Source organism: Cylas formicarius, unplaced genomic scaffold (genome assembly GCF_029955315.1).
Source record: "Cylas formicarius isolate icCylForm1 unplaced genomic scaffold, icCylForm1.1 PGA_scaffold_6__28_contigs__length_40554024, whole genome shotgun sequence".
Classification (NCBI taxonomy): Eukaryota; Metazoa; Arthropoda; class Insecta; order Coleoptera; family Brentidae; genus Cylas; species Cylas formicarius.
The window spans coordinates 22,877,490-22,897,427 of NW_026844347.1; the positions used below are offsets into that span (position 1 = coordinate 22,877,490).

General features: G+C 34.0%; 2 protein-coding genes across 2 annotated transcripts in view; one reads left to right on the forward strand and one right to left on the reverse strand.

The window, feature by feature from the left end:
• The window catches only part of LOC132703590 (uncharacterized), a 35,826-nt gene extending 15,918 nt beyond the window's left edge, over positions 1–19,908 (forward strand). The window contains exons 5-11 of the mRNA XM_060672940.1: positions 15,063–15,366; positions 17,636–17,702; positions 18,068–18,171; positions 18,224–18,283; positions 18,336–18,422; positions 18,530–18,772; positions 19,006–19,908. Of these exons, the coding sequence (XP_060528923.1) occupies positions 15,063–15,366; positions 17,636–17,702; positions 18,068–18,171; positions 18,224–18,283; positions 18,336–18,422; positions 18,530–18,772; positions 19,006–19,136 (996 nt within the window). The 3' untranslated portion in view covers positions 19,137–19,908. The remainder of the gene's footprint in view (positions 1–15,062; positions 15,367–17,635; positions 17,703–18,067; positions 18,172–18,223; positions 18,284–18,335; positions 18,423–18,529; positions 18,773–19,005) is intronic.
• LOC132703591 (neuroglian-like) lies at positions 867–13,582 on the reverse strand. Its single transcript, XM_060672941.1, has 5 exons — positions 13,424–13,582; positions 8,554–8,850; positions 5,025–5,295; positions 4,716–4,974; positions 867–1,192 (listed from the first exon to the last, which is right to left on the reverse strand). The coding sequence occupies exons 1-5, from the start codon at positions 13,521–13,523 to the stop codon at positions 917–919; spliced, it is 1,203 nt and encodes a 400-aa protein (XP_060528924.1). The 5' UTR covers positions 13,524–13,582; the 3' UTR covers positions 867–916.
• Positions 19,909–19,938: the final 30 nt, after the last annotated feature.

The following is a 19,938-nucleotide window of genomic DNA, read 5'->3' on the forward strand; positions in this document are numbered from 1 at the left end:
CACTCAGGAGTCAAAACTAGATCCGTACTAAGACTCACCAGCGCACCATAGCCTGATATACAGTAAATAGTAATTTGTATTTTTAATATTTAACGATTCGTGAATAACATTTCTATTTCGATGCTAATAAACTTGTCTGATGGATTTAATAAATGCAGTAATGTTTGGAATTGGTTAGTTTTGGTGCCTGTCTAAAGCGATGTACAATTAAATTAAATAAAGACAATGGAATTTCGGATTTTTTAAAATTTCAACACTGAAACATTTAAAGAAACTTCACAATTAAGTAATATGAACCCCAGGAAATTCCAGATTTCTGAAATTTACCAAAATATATCGGATATAATGCCAATGTATTAAAACTAAAAAAAAATGCATTTCGACGTGGTGAACTATACAAAAATAAATAAGTATTACTTAAAATTCGATACGAATCCATAATTTGGACGGGTGAATCTAACTCGTTGGATTTTTTTTTATTGGCAAATAAATCGAAGTAGGTAATTATCTAGGTTCAGCGATCTCACCCATCCAGCATCAACGTCTCTTTAAGCTGTTGGTTTCTTAGATTGTGGTAAGAGAAAACATCAAACATTTTGGCTAGATTTTGTTAAAATTGATATGATTGGATTAGCTCACCAAATTGAGTTCCATTTTGATTTTTCTCATTTTTGCAACTTCATAGTTATCTTTTCCTGTTGTATTCCCAGCAAATATTGTTCTTTCAAAAGAGATTTGTGATATATGTTTCAAATGTTTTTGTATTTAGTAAAATGTGTTTTTCAAATTTACTCACCAGACTGGTCTCAACTAATTTCCTATACCGCATTCAATGTTTTAGTTCCATAATGGTAGTTAATATAGGGTTAATCTATTCAATTACCGATTTATACGTTTATTAACATACAACATATTTCTACTGCCTGTGCATAAAAAGCACAGCGGGAGTCTCTTGGACTTCGCTCTCTGTATGATATTCACCATCCACGGCGACGAGGATAATCTCGTGGCTTTTACACGCGTTGAAGTTGTCAAGAATCATGTAATCTTCAGACGTTTCGGGAGGGGTGTCGGTGTATTTCTTGTCACCTTTTATGCGGTACTTCACGTAGAAGTGTTCACCGGGGTTGTGATCGACGTCGGGGATCCATTTGATCAGTGTTTTGACCAAACAAGGATCTTCGGCCGTAACCTGCAACAATACACACAACAAAAATAATAAAGTCACTAACTATTTACACACTACTCTTGACCATACGCCCTATTAACAATTTATCTAAGGTTTATTTTTGTCAGTTCACTATTTTCTAATACATTTATTCTTTTTTAATTACTTCAAATTTCGCAAGCTACTGATGTTCATTCTTGGAAGTAGTGTGACGATGTGATATTTAGTGTTATCTTGGCCGTGCTACATTTAAATGTTCAAACCGTGCTCATTCAGTCATTTCTCCGCTACATTTAAACTTGATCCATTATGCCGCAGGTCTTCGCTCCCTATATAGTACTTTTTTCTTGTAGAATTTTTGCAGTTCGTTGGGATCAATTAATTGGGGTAGTATTATCGGTGGTGCTCAGCTAGTTGGGAAATCAATGGTAGTATCGTCTCTTTTAAACACATGAACTCTCTTCGAACACCTCCATGATATGGAAATGCCTTCTTACGGGGCAGCTTCCTGTAGGGATTGCTACCAGCGTGCTACTAAGCCGGAAACCTATTTTTGATGGTGAGGAATAGAGGATCCCGCAATTAGGACAATTGACTTGATTGAAATCGGGGTTTGTCAACTCTGTTCATTCTTCATTAGAAGAAAATTGTGAGAAATTTGAATTTATAGCTAACTAACAAAACCTTATTTAGTTAAATTAAATATTATGTTAATAATTTAATAATTATTAATTATTTAATAGAAAAAATTCCAAAAATCAAAATGCACTTAAAAATATCATTATGGGTACTAACCCAAACTAACTAAACCTATGGAGTTTATCAAGCTTTTATAACGTTCTTCTTCCATTGTGCTTACTTAAAATAATGTAAATCTGTCTTATTTGTTATGTGCAGCTGGCTAACGTAAACACACAAAACAAATTAAACTCATCGAGCACCTAATGCGGCTTCTATGTGATTCCAGAAACGCAAAATTAGCGTGACCAAAATCGATTTGCTAATTTAAGTATGTTTTTTATGCACATTTTGAGTCGATAAATTCGTCTCGATTTCAGCGCTGATTCTTGTGCTCTTAATACCTACATGAACAGGTAGAATTCCACCAGTCTTATTAATGTTTCTCGACTTTCAAGTAGTACTCTCGATCTCAGCCTTACGAAGGCAAAGCCTTGGATAGCTTGTTGAGCTTCGCAACATCGTATAAATTTTTTGGAATACCCTGGGATAGATCCCCAAAGGCTATGAGAACTACAATATATTCCAGCTGCTGTGTCTGTTCCATTTCGGACCAAGCGCGTGAGGCATAACAATAATTACTAATCATTTTAATATTTTCTCACGTATAGAATAGTCCTTTGTAGAGATCCTGTGCCTCTTCCTAGATAGGACATATGATTCGCGCCTCACGCACACAGCAGTTGTGTGCAGCGGCCCTTATTTTCTCACTACCTACACTCACAAAAATAATACGTTTTAAAAAATACAAGAAATCACCTTGCAATAAATCCACTTTCTTGTACAATTCAACTAATAAAAATATAACATTTTAGATATAATAAATATTTTGATATTGATTTGTTTATAAATTATTAGCTTGGTCACTTTAAAATATCGAGGAATACAATTATGTTTAAAACAAATTATTATTCGTTTATTACAAAAGGACATATTTCCGTTCTCTAAGATAGCTACTTTAATCAAACTGGAACGTTTATATTTATATTAATATATCAAACCTTTTGATAAATACACGGTGTTGTCAAAACCATTGTCATGTGAATATATATAATTTCATGAAAATCTGAACTTTTAGTTCTTATTTATTTTCATCAACTAAAACTACCTAAGTTCAACCATTGTAGTATATATATACACATCATATATGAAATGTAGAAAAAAATCTGCTCGTTTTATTTTAAATTAATATATTTAAACTGTTGGTTTTTATTTCTTTTCTTTAATTTATAAATCTTTCACTAAACCGTAAACATATACTAATATATTAATTTAGTCGGGACAAATTTAATTCCAATGAAGATACTATATTTTATGAGACAACCTGTTACATTAATATTGCATTGAATGAAACTAAGAAATTGGTGTCGAGTACGTAAAATTGATTTTCGGTTTGTGGTAAAAGGTTCCAGTCAAGAGTTTGATAAGAAATTGGAGTTTCTACTCTAAGGATAGCGTTAACATGAAAAAATGGTTTTTCAACACAATTTATACTGATGGCCTCTTCGCCATCAGTCATCGCGAATATATTTCTGGAAGCTTTTGAGAAGAAAGCTCTCGACACCCTTCATCTAAAACCAAAATTATGGAAACGCTACGTCGATGATACTTTTGTTATTTGGCCTCATGGTAAAGAAACCCTAGTAGATTTTCTTAGACAGTTAAACTCTATACACCCTAACATGCGTTTTTCCAATTTAGTTGGAAACTAATAATAGAACCGTTTCTTAGATATTCTTATCAATAGAAAATCAGACTCAACATCCATTGTTTTTACAGAAAACCTACACACACAGACCGATACCTTAATGCATGGTCACATCACCATTCGGCCCAAAAATCATCGGTTATCAAGTCTCTTGTTTACAGAGCCTTAAAACTCAGCTCGAGTCACTGAACCCAGAATTAAAACACCTTACCTCTGCTCTTCACTCTAATAGTTTCCACATTAAAGATATTAGGCGTTCGATCAAAAAAATACACTTCACCACAACCTTCCAATAGCAAATAGATTTACCACACGTCCAAAAATCTCTCAACATCTTCGGTCCGTCAAAGACAAAACTCCATTTGAGATGCCAGGAGGGTACAGCATTCCATGCTTATGCGGCAAAGAATACATTGGAGAGACCGGACGAAAAATATCAACTAGACTCAAAGAACACGAAAGAGCCTTAGGACTAAGATAAATAAACTCATCAGCTGTTGCCGAACACACTCATGAAACCGGATATAATATGTTATTTGATAAAACTAAAATTCTTGCATGTAATCAGTTCTTCTACCAACGAAAAATCCGAGAGTCTATAGAAATGTATAAACAACCTAACAATATTAACCACGACTCAGGTCTCTACCTGCCACCAATATGGGAATCAGTCATCCGAGACGGTGTTTATGCCCTTAATTTAGCTCCGCCCCCCTCAAACAATATATAAGCAGGTACAGAGTAAAATACGAGCCAGCTTCAGTGAAGCTCTGAAGAAGCCAACAGAATGATTGGCGAAACGTCAGTAAGTTCGACTTAGCAAAACCGACGCAGGAGGAATCCAGAAGTTTTGTAAAAAGTAGTTGTTGGTTTCAAGGAGACATTATAGAATCATATAGTGACTTATTGATTTATTAAAAAGCAGCAATGAAACAAAATCATATTTAATTTTGATCAAATCATTAGCGTTTTTTTTTTAAATTTTACAACATTTTTTCTCTAAGCGTACATAGAATCACGCTTATAACGGTGTTGTTATGTAACGTTTGTGTTCCTGATTTAATTCAAAAGAAAAAAAAGAAATAAGAAAATAAAGCGTACCACTTGCATATCTTCTGGAGGTCTAGTCGGTTTGGGAGTGATAATTTTCCCCGCCGTGTTGTTAAAGAGGTAAAAATCGTCGTCAGAATCGTCAAAGTCGACGTTCGTTTGAGGTACGTATGGGTACCTGGGTTTCGAGCACTCGTTGTCGAAGTATTCGTCAAAGCTTCGCGCTTTGGGGTAATTAATTTTGTATTTGAACGACGGCATCGACGGTGGATAGGGGACGTGCTCTTCAATTTCGACTATGAGGCTGTTTCTGTAAAACAAGTTACGAAGCCGAGTGCAAATTTAACTCTGAATGCTTACCGTTCACCTTCACCAGCGCAATTTACGGCCGCGATCTCGATTTGATACTTTAATCCCTCCTTTAGGCCAGTTAATTTGGCCTGTACGTTGTCAGCACCTTGTATAAATTCAGTAACCGTAGTTTTTGTGTCCAGTCCGTATTCGACTGCCTCGCTACAGTACAGATTGTAGCCCAAGAGTATGCCGTTCGGGTGGGTAGGTTTGCTCCATTGCAACAGTACGGAACTAGATCCGAGTTGATTTTGTTCGAACAAATACGGCAATCCGGGTTCTGAAAGAGTTTTCACAACGCAACTGAAATAATTTTTCATCAATCTCGGCCTAGAAGATGTTGAGATACAGTGTGAGCCTCTAACTTGGAATAAAATCAGTAAATCAAAGAAAGTTGTTTTTCTGAAATATACGTCCTTGTTTTTTTAAAATTGTGCTCTTTTTGATGGCATACGAAATTTCAAATCTTTATTTCTTCTCATTTAAAATATGGTTAACACACATTTTCTAATTCAAAAAAATGAATTCAAACTAACCATTTAATATAAACGTTTATTTATCAGAAAACCAGTATAGTGTAACCTCACTTGTTATGATACACACTCCACACACTCAGTTTTATAATTACTTTTTATTGAAAATTGTCAAATATGGTTTCCATATTGCAAATTAGATAAAGTGACTTACATATAAAACTACCACTCTGTCAAAATGTGTGTACAGAGTGTTTCCTAACCTCGTTGTATACGATATTAATTCCTTATATACCGTTTATCCGATTGCAAAATTGATAGCAGTATTTCAAGTGATGGGGGCCTAATTTACTAGCAATAGATTAAGTTATTATTATTAAGTCCATTGGTGTCTAGGAAATCATCTTCACATATCCAATTAAATGAACCTTCGTATACCGAACCCTCATGTCTGAATGTCTTTTTTATTGTTGAGATATGGGCTCTGAAAACACTCAACAAATTTACCTGCCCGCTTCTCTAGGAGTTGAGACCTATTCATCATTTAGTTGTAATTTTGTAAACTGTTTTTTCGGGTAATTTGCCGAATTAGCGGTAGCTAAATATTATTGCAATTATTTTTGGTCGTTTAGCAACGACTAAGAAAATATGATTCCTCGTACATTCCTACAGTCAATTAGTCTATTAAGCCATTTGATTTGTCAATTTTGTAGTTGTACATAGAAAACACATTTTTGTCAAAAGTGGCCAAAATAATTTTTTTGTTCATTCATTCATTGACGTATTGTAACGAACTGAGCATTTGCTTTTATTTTAAGCAAGCGTTAATACTTAAATATTTTGAGTATCCAACAATCCATCAAAATATGTTCGTCCCTTAAACAATAGAATTATCATGGTAAGAAAGGGATTGTTTCTATTTGAAATTTAAAAGAATTTAAAAAAAATAACTTGACAAATGCTTCCAAACGTTTCTCATGAATTCAATTTTACGTCGACTGTTAGCAGCCCAGATTTGCATTGGGAAAATCAATTCCAACAGAATAATGTTTACAGATAATAAGTTTGTCGGCAACTGCAAGTTTCAATTTAATAAAAAAAATTGAATATAAGCTTGCAAACAACAAACCTATTATGCTTTTTACAAAACTTCTGGATTCCTCATGTGTCGGTTTTTGCTTAGTCGAAATTGCTGACGTTGGCTCTTCAGAGCTTGACTGAAACTAAGCTATTATCTTCATTCGGGTTTAAAGGCCGTCGTCGATTGGAATTACTTCCTAACGTTTCGCTAGCACGAGTGGCGAGCTTCTTCAGAGGTCCTTCCATCTCCGATGTTGGACGTAGTGGAAGGACCTCTGAAGAAGCTCGCCACTCGTGCTAGCGAAACGTTAGGAAGTAATTCCAATCGACGACGGCCTTTAAACCCGAATGAAGATAATAGCTTATCAACGGGCCGCGAAAGCCTTAACCAATTGACTGAAACTGTTTTAGGAATCCAGAAGGTTTGCAAAAAGCATTACAGTAGCCTGTGGAAGTTTCTATGAAAAAAAAAACAAAACGTAAAATTTTATATCTAGATTTACTAGAAAATTTGACAAGCTGTTTATAAAAATTAGAAAAAACACTGTAACCAACTTTCTGGGCAATAATTAAGCGGCATTTACGAAATGAAATATATTAATAACAAATGAAATTGAAGTGCAGCACAATATATATATAATTTTAGATTACTTTTTTCAAAACTTCTGGATTCCTCCTGTGTTGGTTTTTGCTGAGTCGAACTTGCTAACTTTTCGCCAATCATTCTGTTGGCTTCTTCATAGCTTGACTGAAACTGGCTCGTATTTTATTCTAACTAACTGCTGATGAGTTTATTTGTCTTAGTCTTAAGGCTCCTTCATGTCCCTTGAGCCTAGTTGATATTTTTCGTCCGATCTCTCCAATGTATTCTTTGCCGCATATGCATGGAATGCTGTAAACTCCTGGTTGATGTTGAGAGATTTTTGGACAAGTGGTAAAACTGCCACTGTAGTCCTTCCTTATATTCAAAAATGTCACTGACCACATATCAAAAGTTCTAAAGAAATATAACGTCAAAACCAGATTTACCACTTGTCCAAAAATCTCTCGACCTCTTCAATCTGTCAAAGACAAAATCCAATTTGAGTTACCAGGAATTTACAGCATTCCATGCATATGCGGCAAAGAATACATTGGCGAGACCGGAAGAAAAATATCAACTAGACTCAAAGAACATGAAGGAGCCTTAAGACTAAGACAAATAAACTCATCAGCAGTTGACAAACACGATCACGAAACCGGACATCAAATTTTATTCGATAACACTAAAATTCTTGCATGTAATCAATTAATTATTAATTATTGCCCAGAAAGTTGGTTACAGTGTTTTTTATAATTTTTATAAACACCTTGTCTAATTTTCTAGTAAATCTAGATACCGAATTTTACGTTATCAAGTTTTCTTATAACTAATAGGTTTGTTGTTTGCAAGCTTATATTCAAAATTTTTTATGAAATTGAAACAATCATTAACCGCCCCTGTTTTATGCAGTTGCCAATTAACTTGCCGAGAAACTGTCAATATTATTATATTGAAATTGATTTTCCCAATAGTTGATCTCTTTGCTTTTCCATGTGAGTAAGGACATTACAAATTTGAAGCCAACAGACTCAGCAAAACTCAGCAAAAACCGACGCAGGAGGTACCCAGAAGTTTTGTAAAAAGTATTACAGTAGCCTGTGTAAGTTAGGTTACTTAGCAATGCGCGTAACAATAAGCTACTAGAAATATTTGAAAATATGGATCAAGTAAGTGACAAGGCATCGAACTAAGATTTTAGAGGTGGATAATGGCTAATCCGGAGGAGGGAAAAAATTGTTGTCAGTTTTTTTTTTATTAACAACAAATTTTTTCTACAAAATAGGTACGTAGTGGGGTAATTACACGATTACCTCCCCTAAAAAGTTACAGAGCAAAAATATAATATCTAAGTAGCTCACTCGTGCGATACGTACAATTAAATGTAGCTGCGGATAAGACTTACCAGTTTGAGGAGCATCAAAACTGATTGCCGCGCTTCTCGGGCCAACATATTTATCATTTCTAACCGCCACCGTGATAAAATTCTTGGAATATGGAAAAAACTGCACAGCAGTTTTCTGTATTTCGGGTGGTATAGCGTAAACCTGACTAAGGCCACCATTCCAGACACGAACTATATAACCTCTGAACGTTCCCCTCACAGAATCAGGCGACACCGGTTCCCACTTGATGATGGCGTCTCTGTCGTCAAAGTTGAGAAGAGTTAGGTTTTCCGGAGCTTGCAAGGGGATTAACTCTCCTGGAACAGAACGATATAAATAATTCTGTCCAAGCGAGAAACTACTTTCAATCATAATCATTTTCTTAAATTAGAGATTTATGGAAATTCTGGAACCATATAATCATTAGATAATACAGTGCGATAAAAATTGATTCACGCCAGGCGGCATTGATATTTTCGTAAAGAAAGTGTTGTTGATTTGATTTGCACACACTTAACTCGTATTCCCAGAATACATAACGAGATCTAGGTACATTTTGAGAAAATACAGCTGCAAATAACCCAAAGTCATTAGTTAATTGGTTAATAAGATTTTAAATCTCCCGCATTCGCATATTGAATGGACCTTCTCAAAAAAAATTTCATATTTGCTTTACAAGGTCTTGTATTATCTGCATATCCAGAGCCTTCATTTCTCTAGTAGCTAATATGACTGGAACCGATAATATTTGTATTGAAATGTGACAAAAGTAATAATTTAATTTTAGTTAATTAAATTTATTTTTTTGATTTGTTGACAAGTAGCGGATATTTAGATGCAAAATCCTCCAACTTTCTGTTTTTTTTTTTAGTTTTCAAATTTTCACTTTTGAAAAATACAATGAGTCCGATTTCAAATTGTGATAAAATTTTTAAATACCGTCGAGACAATAAAAATAAATGTATAAAATGTAGAATATATGCAATACAAATAATATTTACTTTACTCTTTAGAACAAAATTATTAATAAACACACGGGCTAGATTTATTGCAAATAGTTCGTGCTGAGTCAATATGTATCATCGAATCGATTGATAATCTAGGTTGAACGGATATAATATATATGGATGCGATCAAATAGATAAATAAATTTTATTATTATAAGTTCATAATGTTAGCATAATCTACTAAATGTTTTTTGTTTTTTAAGACAGAAATCAATGCAGAAATGAAAAACATAAAAACAATAATGGATATTAATATTAATTCACTAAAGCTGTAGGTACAAGTAACCTCACGAATCTATGATCCTATCTTTGGTTATACAAGGAGCCTGGTATACTATATTCATTAAAAATTAACACTATTTAGCATATTTTGCATTTTTGGCATTTGATAGAAAATGTTAAAGGAAAACATTGCAAGTGAAAAGCTATAGCGAATCGATCCAAAACTAAATGTTATATTCGACTTTAAAAACAACTTGAGCAAGATAATGGCGACTTTAACGATCAAAAAGTTTAGTGTGGACCATAATCGTGAATAAGCCTAAACTCCTAAACTTCGTCCTAATCACGGAAAGTCCTAAGGAACAGTCACAATGGTTTCAGTGCTATAGTGGTATACTTCGACCAGAAATATAGTGCTTTTACAACGGACGCCGTGAGTAACTTTGCCTACTCCAAAACCGCAGCCTCTTATTGAACACTTTGTCGAGAAGACCCTTACCCGTAATCATTCTACGTCCATCCTAGGAATTTATCTACCTACACTAACAAGCGGGATATAAGTATGATTTCAATCTTTTTCGCCGAGCAATTCTTGAAACATGTACATAAAAAAATTAGTACAAAGTAACAATTTATTACGTTATATGTCACTTGTTTTTATTGCTGCTCCTACTTCCCCTTCTGAATTTCTTATTAAATTGTAGTAAACATTCAAAACAATTTGTTTGCCATCCGAAGACAAATGGATCTGTTTTTTATTTGCTGAGGTAGTTCGTCTTCTAAATTGTCATTAGGTTCGACTACCATCTCGACTTCGTCTTCAAATTCTGCGTTGTTTTCCAAGTTCCAGAGTTCCCCTAATAGGGGAACATCTGTTTCATTCCACGGTCTCCAAATTTAGTGTTAAAAAACCTTCAATAAAGGTTTAATTGCAAGATTCTAATAAATATTTCTCTGTATTCTTATGACGTATCTACGCGAATATAACCTACAGTCTTAAAAAAGACTGACAGATATACAAGAAAAAAATGATTATTTTCAAAAGTGTACAGGGACTTACCCTTACTCTTTGAACTATCCAGTGAAAACAGCCTTGCAGGGTCAAAGCTCGAGAATCAGGTACATAAATACATACTTACTGGAAGGGTCACCTTCGTAATATATACGAACATATTTCAATTTAGATTAAACTCTTAAGAACAATACATATCACCTGATAAACGCTTCTACCTATTTGAAAATACCCCGCAGCATTATTGCTTAATCAAATTTAAAACGGTCCATTTATGTTTCAAATAAAAATTTCAAGTTTCTACAAATATTACATCTGTTGAGATGGGTTATACCACGATCTGCGGTCAAGGTACTGTAAAATATTTCTAACGTCAAACCAATAAATGCACTATATTTTTGGTCGTACAATACCAGTTTGTCGAAACACATACAACAATAATCTGTTTAAATTTGGTGACGTCATTTTAACTAAACCTTCGAAAAAATATCCGTCGTAAAATTTACACACAGAGATATCAGAATAACCAAAAACATTTTTAGAAACGGACAGAAATTCACACATCACGCAGTCGCACTATGCCACACCGTTAGGCAACTTCACAAACATTACGACCGGGTCCTGCTCGGCTCAAAATTAACTTTACAAAAAAAATCTGTATAATTTTCTGAATGCCAAATCATTCTCTGACCAGGGCAACAGAGGATGCGTCAGATATTTTCCGATTTCATTTTCGGCGCGCCCAAAATGTGATTTTCGTGATCAATATAAAAAACGGCCAAAATCTGAACCTATGTCATCGGCCTGGGTGGCAGGGAAGCAGAAGCGCTGAACAGATTTCAATAATTATTATAGACGTAATTCTTTACGTATGTCATAGTAGTTGAGGACACTTTTATAATTCGGGTAATTTTTAGGAGCGCGTATCAAAATTATTTTTCCATTGTGAATCGATAAATTTAATTTTTGGTTTGCTTCAAGTAGGAAAACAGAACCATGCGCTGACTGGCGATTCCTAAGTAATACAAACACAATAATATACTGAGTATATTGATTTAAAGGAAGCCATAAGTGCGATTTTGGATTAGGAGAGCATAGACTTGTGCAGTAAAATGTTTGGTGCGGCCTGGATTTGGTCGAGGTAGTTATATAGTACTACGGCTTCCTTGTCTAATTTTTTACGATAGGGCATTGCGCGTAGTTCTTTCTACGTAAGTGTTCAAATTGATGAAAATAATGTTGGCACTTTACCGCAGAAACTGAAATGTATTTTGGTGCAAAACATTTTTGATAAATTTCCGCAGAGATGGAAAATGTGTTGGTTTTGGCTAGTTTGCTTCTCGTGATTTAAAAAAAATCGCGAACCGCGTAAAACTTAACAATGAATGAAAGGTAAGTAGTATTTTATTTTACTCCATATTCAACGTATAAATAAATAAATAATGTCAACTATTGCATCAGATGCCACAAGTACCATTTTGTAACAAGGAAACATAAGAGCAAGCACTAACATACTTTTCCGCCATGCGCTGCCACATGAATAATTTTAGAAAATAAAAACACACACGGACTTGCGTGTATTTTATATACACACGGAGGATGTCACAAGTACGGTTTTGGTACAGGAGAGCAGAAGTGGTGTGGTTAATATATCTACACGTCGGTACTCCATCATTCTGTTATCAACGTATAGTGAGTTTCGTAAAGGCTGCAAAGGTTTGCAACAATAATTAATATATAATATATAATATAATATAATATATGTTATATATAGGGTGTATTATAAATATAATGTTGTTTCTCCGCATCGCTTAATTTTGAATATACAGGAAGTTAAAAAAATATATATATAAGAAAAGTGATGTTTCTTAATTTTTATTGAAGCTGCTTTAGATATTTTGCAGACTGTTTGGTATAGGAACTGAATATTTTTATCAAGAAAAAAAAATGGTACCCCACTGTTTTTTTCAAAAATAAATACCATTTTTATAATCCACTTGTTGATAAAAATGACCTCTTGACTTTTTGTTGTGCCATCAACCCTTTCCAACGAGAAAAATAAAAGGCATTTTACATATGCGAAAATCGCTAGATGCTTATGATCTTAAAAAGCGACCAGAGAGCGCTGTAAATGGCCTGTATGAAATTGAAAATAACAATATTTTTCAACAATGTTTGTGCCACGACATAAGGGTACAATCCATTCTAAACCTATCCATAAAATAATCTAAGCAAAATAACCAAAAAAAAGAAGAGATTTTAATAATGTAATTTATTTTTGAAAAAATCAGAGGTATACTATTTTTTATTTTTTGAAAAAAATAGTCGTGTACTATTCTTTTCGATAAAAATATTTAATGTTAGGCTTACCCTGATGCCATTGGTAAAAATAGAAAAATAATTTTCTATAATTTCTATACACTGGGCCCCTACCAAATTTCAGCAGTTTCAGTAAAATTGAGGAAAACCCTTTTTTTGTTTCAGGACTCTGTATATCAAAAATAAAGCGATTGCGGAATCACAGCCTTAAGGGTCAGCATTTTATTGTGAATATATGTCCCGACTATGTAGTAATATGTTTTCATGTTTTCTCCATAAAATATTTACACTGGATAAGCGATTTACCTAGACTTGTCTCGTATTACTTACGGATATTGTTTTCTCCATTGTCACTGTGCTCCCCTCTGTACGTTCGGAACAACAACGTCAATTTCAAAATTATGCCAAAAAATCGCAAGTATGGCGTCATCGTGGCACGCTCAAATCCAAGATGCCGCCGCACTGGCTCAATCAGCAAATTGCTCGCGTAATATTGGAGGCTATAATTTTTTTTATTTTGAAAAATGCGAAAGGCATGCAGTCCCACGCCATACGTCAGAGGCGGGACATCGGACCATATTCACCTGTTTTGCAAATTCAATACGTACAAAAGGTTGCAAGAAAAATTTAAACATTTTTTTAACAATTTTTCAACGTGCAACGTGTACTTTTCAACAGTTCCGCTATTTTTTTGGGATTCGAGAAACTTTTAGATAGAATTTAAATATATTTTTGAGATATACTCATATTGGGCGTTTAAAACAAGACTTTCACTTGATTTCTTAACTGTATTCAGCGACAAACATTATAAGTTAAATTTACTTTAAATTGCGAACAGGAGTTGAAACATCAAATAAAACACAAAATTTTGTTTTCTAGAGCGATTCACTTTTTAAGTATTTATAGAGAAAAACGCTGTTTTTTCAAAGTGGGTAGTTGAAAAAAATATTGAAACGCCGCTTCGCATACCTACGACATTACGTTAGCATCTAATTAACAATTTCCTGGTTATATTAAAACCTTTTATTGTTTAATGCAACGTTAACCGCTACGTGGGTTTACCAGATATGCGCCGACATGATTTGTCTACATGAGCAATATTTTTAAGTGTTCTATTTGCGCACTCTTGACACTGGAAACCAAGAAACGATCGAACAGCCTAAACTCTAACTAATTTCTTTCAGAAATATTCGTTGATTTCTTAAACAGCCGTTTTACAGGTTGATTATTGAACTTACTTTATTATACTTCGATAATATGAAGGTCCATCAGCAAGGCGTACGTTTAGGGATGTAGTAAGAGATAAGAAAACAAGTGTGAAAAAATAATGAGACACCTTATATATCAGCTTCAGAGGAGCCTTTTTTTCAAATAAAGGCAAACGTAGGCACAATATGTATTTTATTCGTATATCATCGTCATGTTTCATTAAATAAAGGCGCTCCCCCAAAGAGCGGCTCTTACAACTTTGCCCTTTGTAAAATTATTTGTGTTATTTATTTATAATGTTATCTAAAATTGTGGAGTCTTACGGACAAATAATGTGATTATATCCTATTTTAAAAAACGATGAAATGAATATAGCAAAAAAACATGTTTTTGTTAAACAAAAGATGCTACCATGCAATTTAACTAAAGCTGAGAACTAAAAAGACAATAGTCTGACGTCAACCAATTTAGACGTTTTAAAGATGATGTTTAAAGTAAAAAAAACTCAAAATAAATCTTTGGGCAGCTTCGGAATTATTTAAATTACAAAGGGCTAAACCAACGCTCTGTCCAATAGAGGATGATTTAAGATTCTGATAAAGCTGCAAATTCAAAAAACTGCTTTTAAGAAACTGGTAAAAAAAGAATGTATTGGCAATAATAGGACTAAACTCATTTTTCAAAAACCTAAGGGTGGTCAGTTTTTTTTTTTGCGGACGATGCGCAATCACATTTCAATAAATTTTTTACGTTATTACAGATTTCCCAGCCAAAATCTAACCCCCAAAACACCGGTCGGATACACTCGGTTTACCAAGGACCACAGCAGATTCCTCAGAATCAGGAAATTGCTCAAATATTGCAGGGACAAGTACAACTTCCCTCCGAAGCGGACTTCCTCCGCCCGATGGTGGCCGATTCATTAAACGGTGGGAGAGGTCAATACGCACCCGTACAGTCTATACAACCCTACTTAATGGTGCAAGGGCAAACGGGTTGGATACCCAGACAGCCACAGATGGGGTCACCTGTTGTGCAGCAGATGCAGGTGCCGTTGTATCCAGGTAACTCCCAAATAATGTTGTGTGGTGCGAGTAGTTGTGGCTCCTTTCTGGCACTAATGGGCAGTGACCTCGAATTCAAAGAAATCTTCAACAAAATATTCGAATGAATGCAACTACTATAAGTCCCATTAGTTTGTCAGTATGCGTTTTAGTAAATTTAAAAAGAAAATAAATTCGCATCGTAAACTCTATTTTTTGCCATCTACTCTTCATATAGGGCTTTCGTCAGATTTTCAAAAAATTTGGGTTTAAAAATAATAATAACAAAAATGTAATATATTTACAATAATGTTCAACGTATATGTCTCTACCTATCTATCTATCCATCTATTTAGTGCCCCTCTATATATGTGCCCACATTGAAGAAACTGAGAGAAAATATTCTAAATAGGTAGGTATGGTCTGTTCATAGATATAAGAAAGTGACCAAGTGCTTTTGAATGGGATTATCCAAGGGTGGTCATTAACATACAATGCAACAAGATTATTATCTAAAGTTTCGGAATTTAAATTCAGGTAAAATTGTGGTCCGTAATAAAAAATAATTTTATACCTACCTGTGCTTAATATTCTTTGGTTTGCTATAGTTTAAGTTTATTAGTAATCATTCTTACTTCGTGTGTAATACAGCGTGTGTTGAATCATGTGCGAATTATGCAAAATATGTGTGAGTATAGTGTATCTTAGGAGATGCTCCCTCCCAAATGTAGAAAACACTATTCTATTGAGACAAAGGAAGTTATAAACAATGTTCATTTGACTCTCATTGAACGTGGTGCCAGCAAGCAAGCATCATTAGAAGAAACGGCCACATTGACGAAAATTCCAACATCAACTGTATGGAAAATTGTGTATTGTGAATAAGCGATGCTGACATTTTCTCGAGTGTAGATGAAAGTGATCAAGATATAATAAGGCGTAAAATTTACCAGTTATACGAGGAACAAAGCGTGCCTACACTAGATATCTTAATTAGGAGGCTTAAAACAGATGAAACCGGTGTGAAATGGGACAGAACTACCTTATCGAAGTGTATTCAACACATGGGTTTTAGATTTAAAAAAATTGACAAAAGGCAAGTTTTAATGGAATCTTTTAGAATTCGCAAATGGCGACTCGAATATCTAGAAAAAATTAGGATTTACAGAGAACAACAAAGGCCAATTATTTACTTGGATGAAACCTGGTTCGACACTTATGATACCCCGGAAAAGGGTTGGGTTGACTCAACTGATAAGTTTAAACAAAACGCGCTATCAAAAAGAGGTAAAAGAATAACTATTTTGCATGCTGGCTCTAACGATGGTTGGATTCCAAATGGACTATTTCTGTCTGCGAAAAATATTAAAGATTCTTCTCTGGATTACCATGAAGACATCACCGCAGATTTATTTCAAAGTTGGTTTAAAAACAAACTAGTGCCAAACATACCTCCTAATAGCGTCATTGTAATGGACAATGCAAGTTATCACAGTAGACAGTTGACTAAAATCCCTTCCTCATGTGACACAAACGCAACAGTCCAAAACTACATGTATAACGACATTTATTTTCATAAAGGTTATACCAAAAAGCAATTAATTGAGGTTCTACAAAGCTTGAACCTACAAAAGGAATACGTCTGTGATAATTATGCAAAAAATCTAGGTCATACAGTTTTAAGGCTTACCTTACCACTGTATATTTAATAATAATTAACTGAAATCTGCCATTCGTCGTAACAATCTTTTTCCCCGTGTTACCTCCAATGTCCTCTTATAGAAACCGAAGTTTTTAACATCCCTCCACAAAGTTGGGCAAATTCTGTTAAACACATAGAAAAGGCAGAACAATCGTGTATTGCAGGTAATATATAACAAATAATAATTAGAACAGGCGATGATAGCGATACTGATATATTATATAAATAATTTTAAGTAATTTAAGTAGGTAATAAAAATAATTTGTAATTTTATTTTAGATTTAAACATAATTACATACATAAATAAATAAATATTGTTTAATATCTTTCCTAACAAAACCCCAAATTCTAAGCAAAGTACGGACCTGTTCGGCCATATTTAATTCTTGTCCGGATCTTTCCTTAATTCGTGTCAGTTAGTCACTTTCTTATATCTATGAACAGACTTTACTATTTCATATAGTTCTGCTTATTCATTTTTATGACGAGTTTTTTGAATAGCTAAGGACTTGTATCATCAGACGATTTAGTACCCTAATCGAAATATATTTTTAAATTCGATGAAATCTTATTTTAGATTGTTTTCAGAAAAAAATAATCGTCTCTTCGAGCATAAAGACACTGGGATTCAAGTACCAGAAGTTCGAGAGATGACGTAAGACCCTTTTTAATACATCGTGGTTATTAACTACCTTAATATAACTTTAAGCTTAAGCTAGAAGTATTAATCAACGATTTTCCAGATACGATAAGTGTTAAAAACGTTTCTAATTCAATCGAGTAAAATCTCTTTGGGTATAATGCCATTGGTATTCATTGTATGGTTTTAAGTTCGCTGGAAAATAGAAACGATACAATGATATCATACTTTCTGCCTTATGGTAGAGCAACTGGTGCAACTAGCATAATTCACAAATTATTTCCATGTTTCAAAAATTTCAATTAGTATTCAATAATTGCGGTGTGTTAGAATACTCAAACAAAAGATCAGAATTGTCACTTGACTTCTAATGTTTTTAGGCAGTTACAGTATCCGGAAGCAATAAACAGAGATTACACAAAATTGTCGAATTATTATGGAGAAAATTATAGGCAGCCAATTCAACAAGATAACTGGCCGATAGGTACGAAGTAAGAAAAAAGCAAATGTATATTATTCATTTTTTTCCGTTGCAGAAAATCCTAGGTATCCCAATCACCCAAGCTACTCGGATAATAGCGAACTAGCACCATCTGGTTAGTTTTCCTGTATTTGCTATCAGTTTACTCTAATGAATCAATGTTTCAGAAAAAATCGGCGTAAATCCTCTGCCTCCTTATAAGGCCCCGGTTACTATAGTTCAAGAAAAATCCAAAGATAAACTATTGGAGACAGGTACCTAAATGCTAGACATATAGTACTAGCTTTATGCACTAGTCATTTAAACACCAGTTCTTTATATCATTTTGGGTAATTATGCGTTGTCGTGCGTTATATTGAAGGTCCAAATACTCAGCTTGTCGAAGAGCAGCTAGCGCACGACTTGATGCATTCCAAAGATAAAGATAACATGGAACGAGCGACCAGTGTATCAAAACTACCAAAGTCAAAGTCCAAATCAGACATTCCACAGCACCACCACGAACAGTTCCCCGACGTCATTTCGGTCAAGTTGGCGGACACGGAGGACACTGAAGACGGAGCGTCCTACATCCCAAAAGGCGCCATTTTGTCACTAACTTTAGGTAGTATTTATTACTTAATAGTATTACAATAATCCTTTATGTATCATTTTAAAGTTGTCATTTCTTAAACTGTTACTACAAAACTACCAGATTATTTGACAATTAAAATTGACGTGTTCTAGCCATTTTCTCGGAAGAATATGGGTTAGAAAAATAAATAAACAGATAAAAGAAGAATAAATAAATTCGCCTATTTTATTGTTAATTTAAAATTGGCACTTTTCCAATTTCAGGTCTCATAATTACTTCGGTAATGGCAGTACTAATCGGTTGTCGCCTGAGGGTTGTGCGCAGAAGAATGAAAAGAGGGGGAAAGTCATACGCCCACGACGCCGACTTTTTGGTAAACGGGATGTACTTATAAGAGACGAGTTTCAACATCCTATGAATTTGATTCTTTTTAAATTAAGTCCAAGAATGATGGCCGACAGCTAAGTAAATATTGTCGAAATTGTTTGGGCAGTATAACTATTTCAAACAAACTAGTACGGAAATTCTTATCGCAGAATCCTTAACATTACTTAAAAAACAGATGTCCCAGTAAGTCAGAAATTTTTATATATCACAAGTTGCCCATTACAGTTACAGGTATTATTTGGATATCGAGATGTAACTAGAAACTTTTTAAATGTTTTTACGCAAGACATTTCAAAAAGACAGGTCAGGTACACTTATAATTGTGTAATGACAAGATCATATAAAAGACACAGAAATTGTAGATATTAATTTTAAGAACATATTTTGTCAAAAATTTTGTACTTATTTACAACGAGGGTGCTTATTAATATTTACAAATTACGATGTTTCTTCCAATTGGAAATCAGCTAATTAGATTTTTTAAGAATCTGCTTTTATTAGCTGCCTTAAGGAAATATCTACCTACTCAAATGTACTCCATTTGTGCTTCTTAAATTATTTTGTGCGTTTTGTAACCCGCACATTTATGTCCGTCATATTTCAGATTTTGTATCATTGTTCCATCATCCTGCCACTTTTCTGTTACAATGTAGCTTGAAATTAATTTTCAATCATAGTAAACTATTTCCCTGTAAATAAAATCGAAATATTTGGGTGATAAAATGAATAACTGTAAATTTAAATTGAAGTTAATTTAGGAATAAATATTAAAAAACTTATTGTTTTTTGTTGAAACAGCTCTAATTATT

Excerpts from the sequence above, each read along its gene's own strand:
- LOC132703591 (XM_060672941.1), bottom strand. The coding sequence starts at position 13,523 with ATGACGCCATACTTGCGATTTTTTGGCATAATTTTGAAATTGACGTTG. Across the intron at positions 4,975-5,024 it reads TGCGCTGGTGAAGGTGAACG|AAACAGCCTCATAGTCGAAA; the intron begins GTAAGCATTCAG and ends CTTGTTTTACAG. Across the intron at positions 1,193-4,715 it reads CTCCAGAAGATATGCAAGTG|GTTACGGCCGAAGATCCTTG; the intron begins GTACGCTTTATT and ends GTATTGTTGCAG.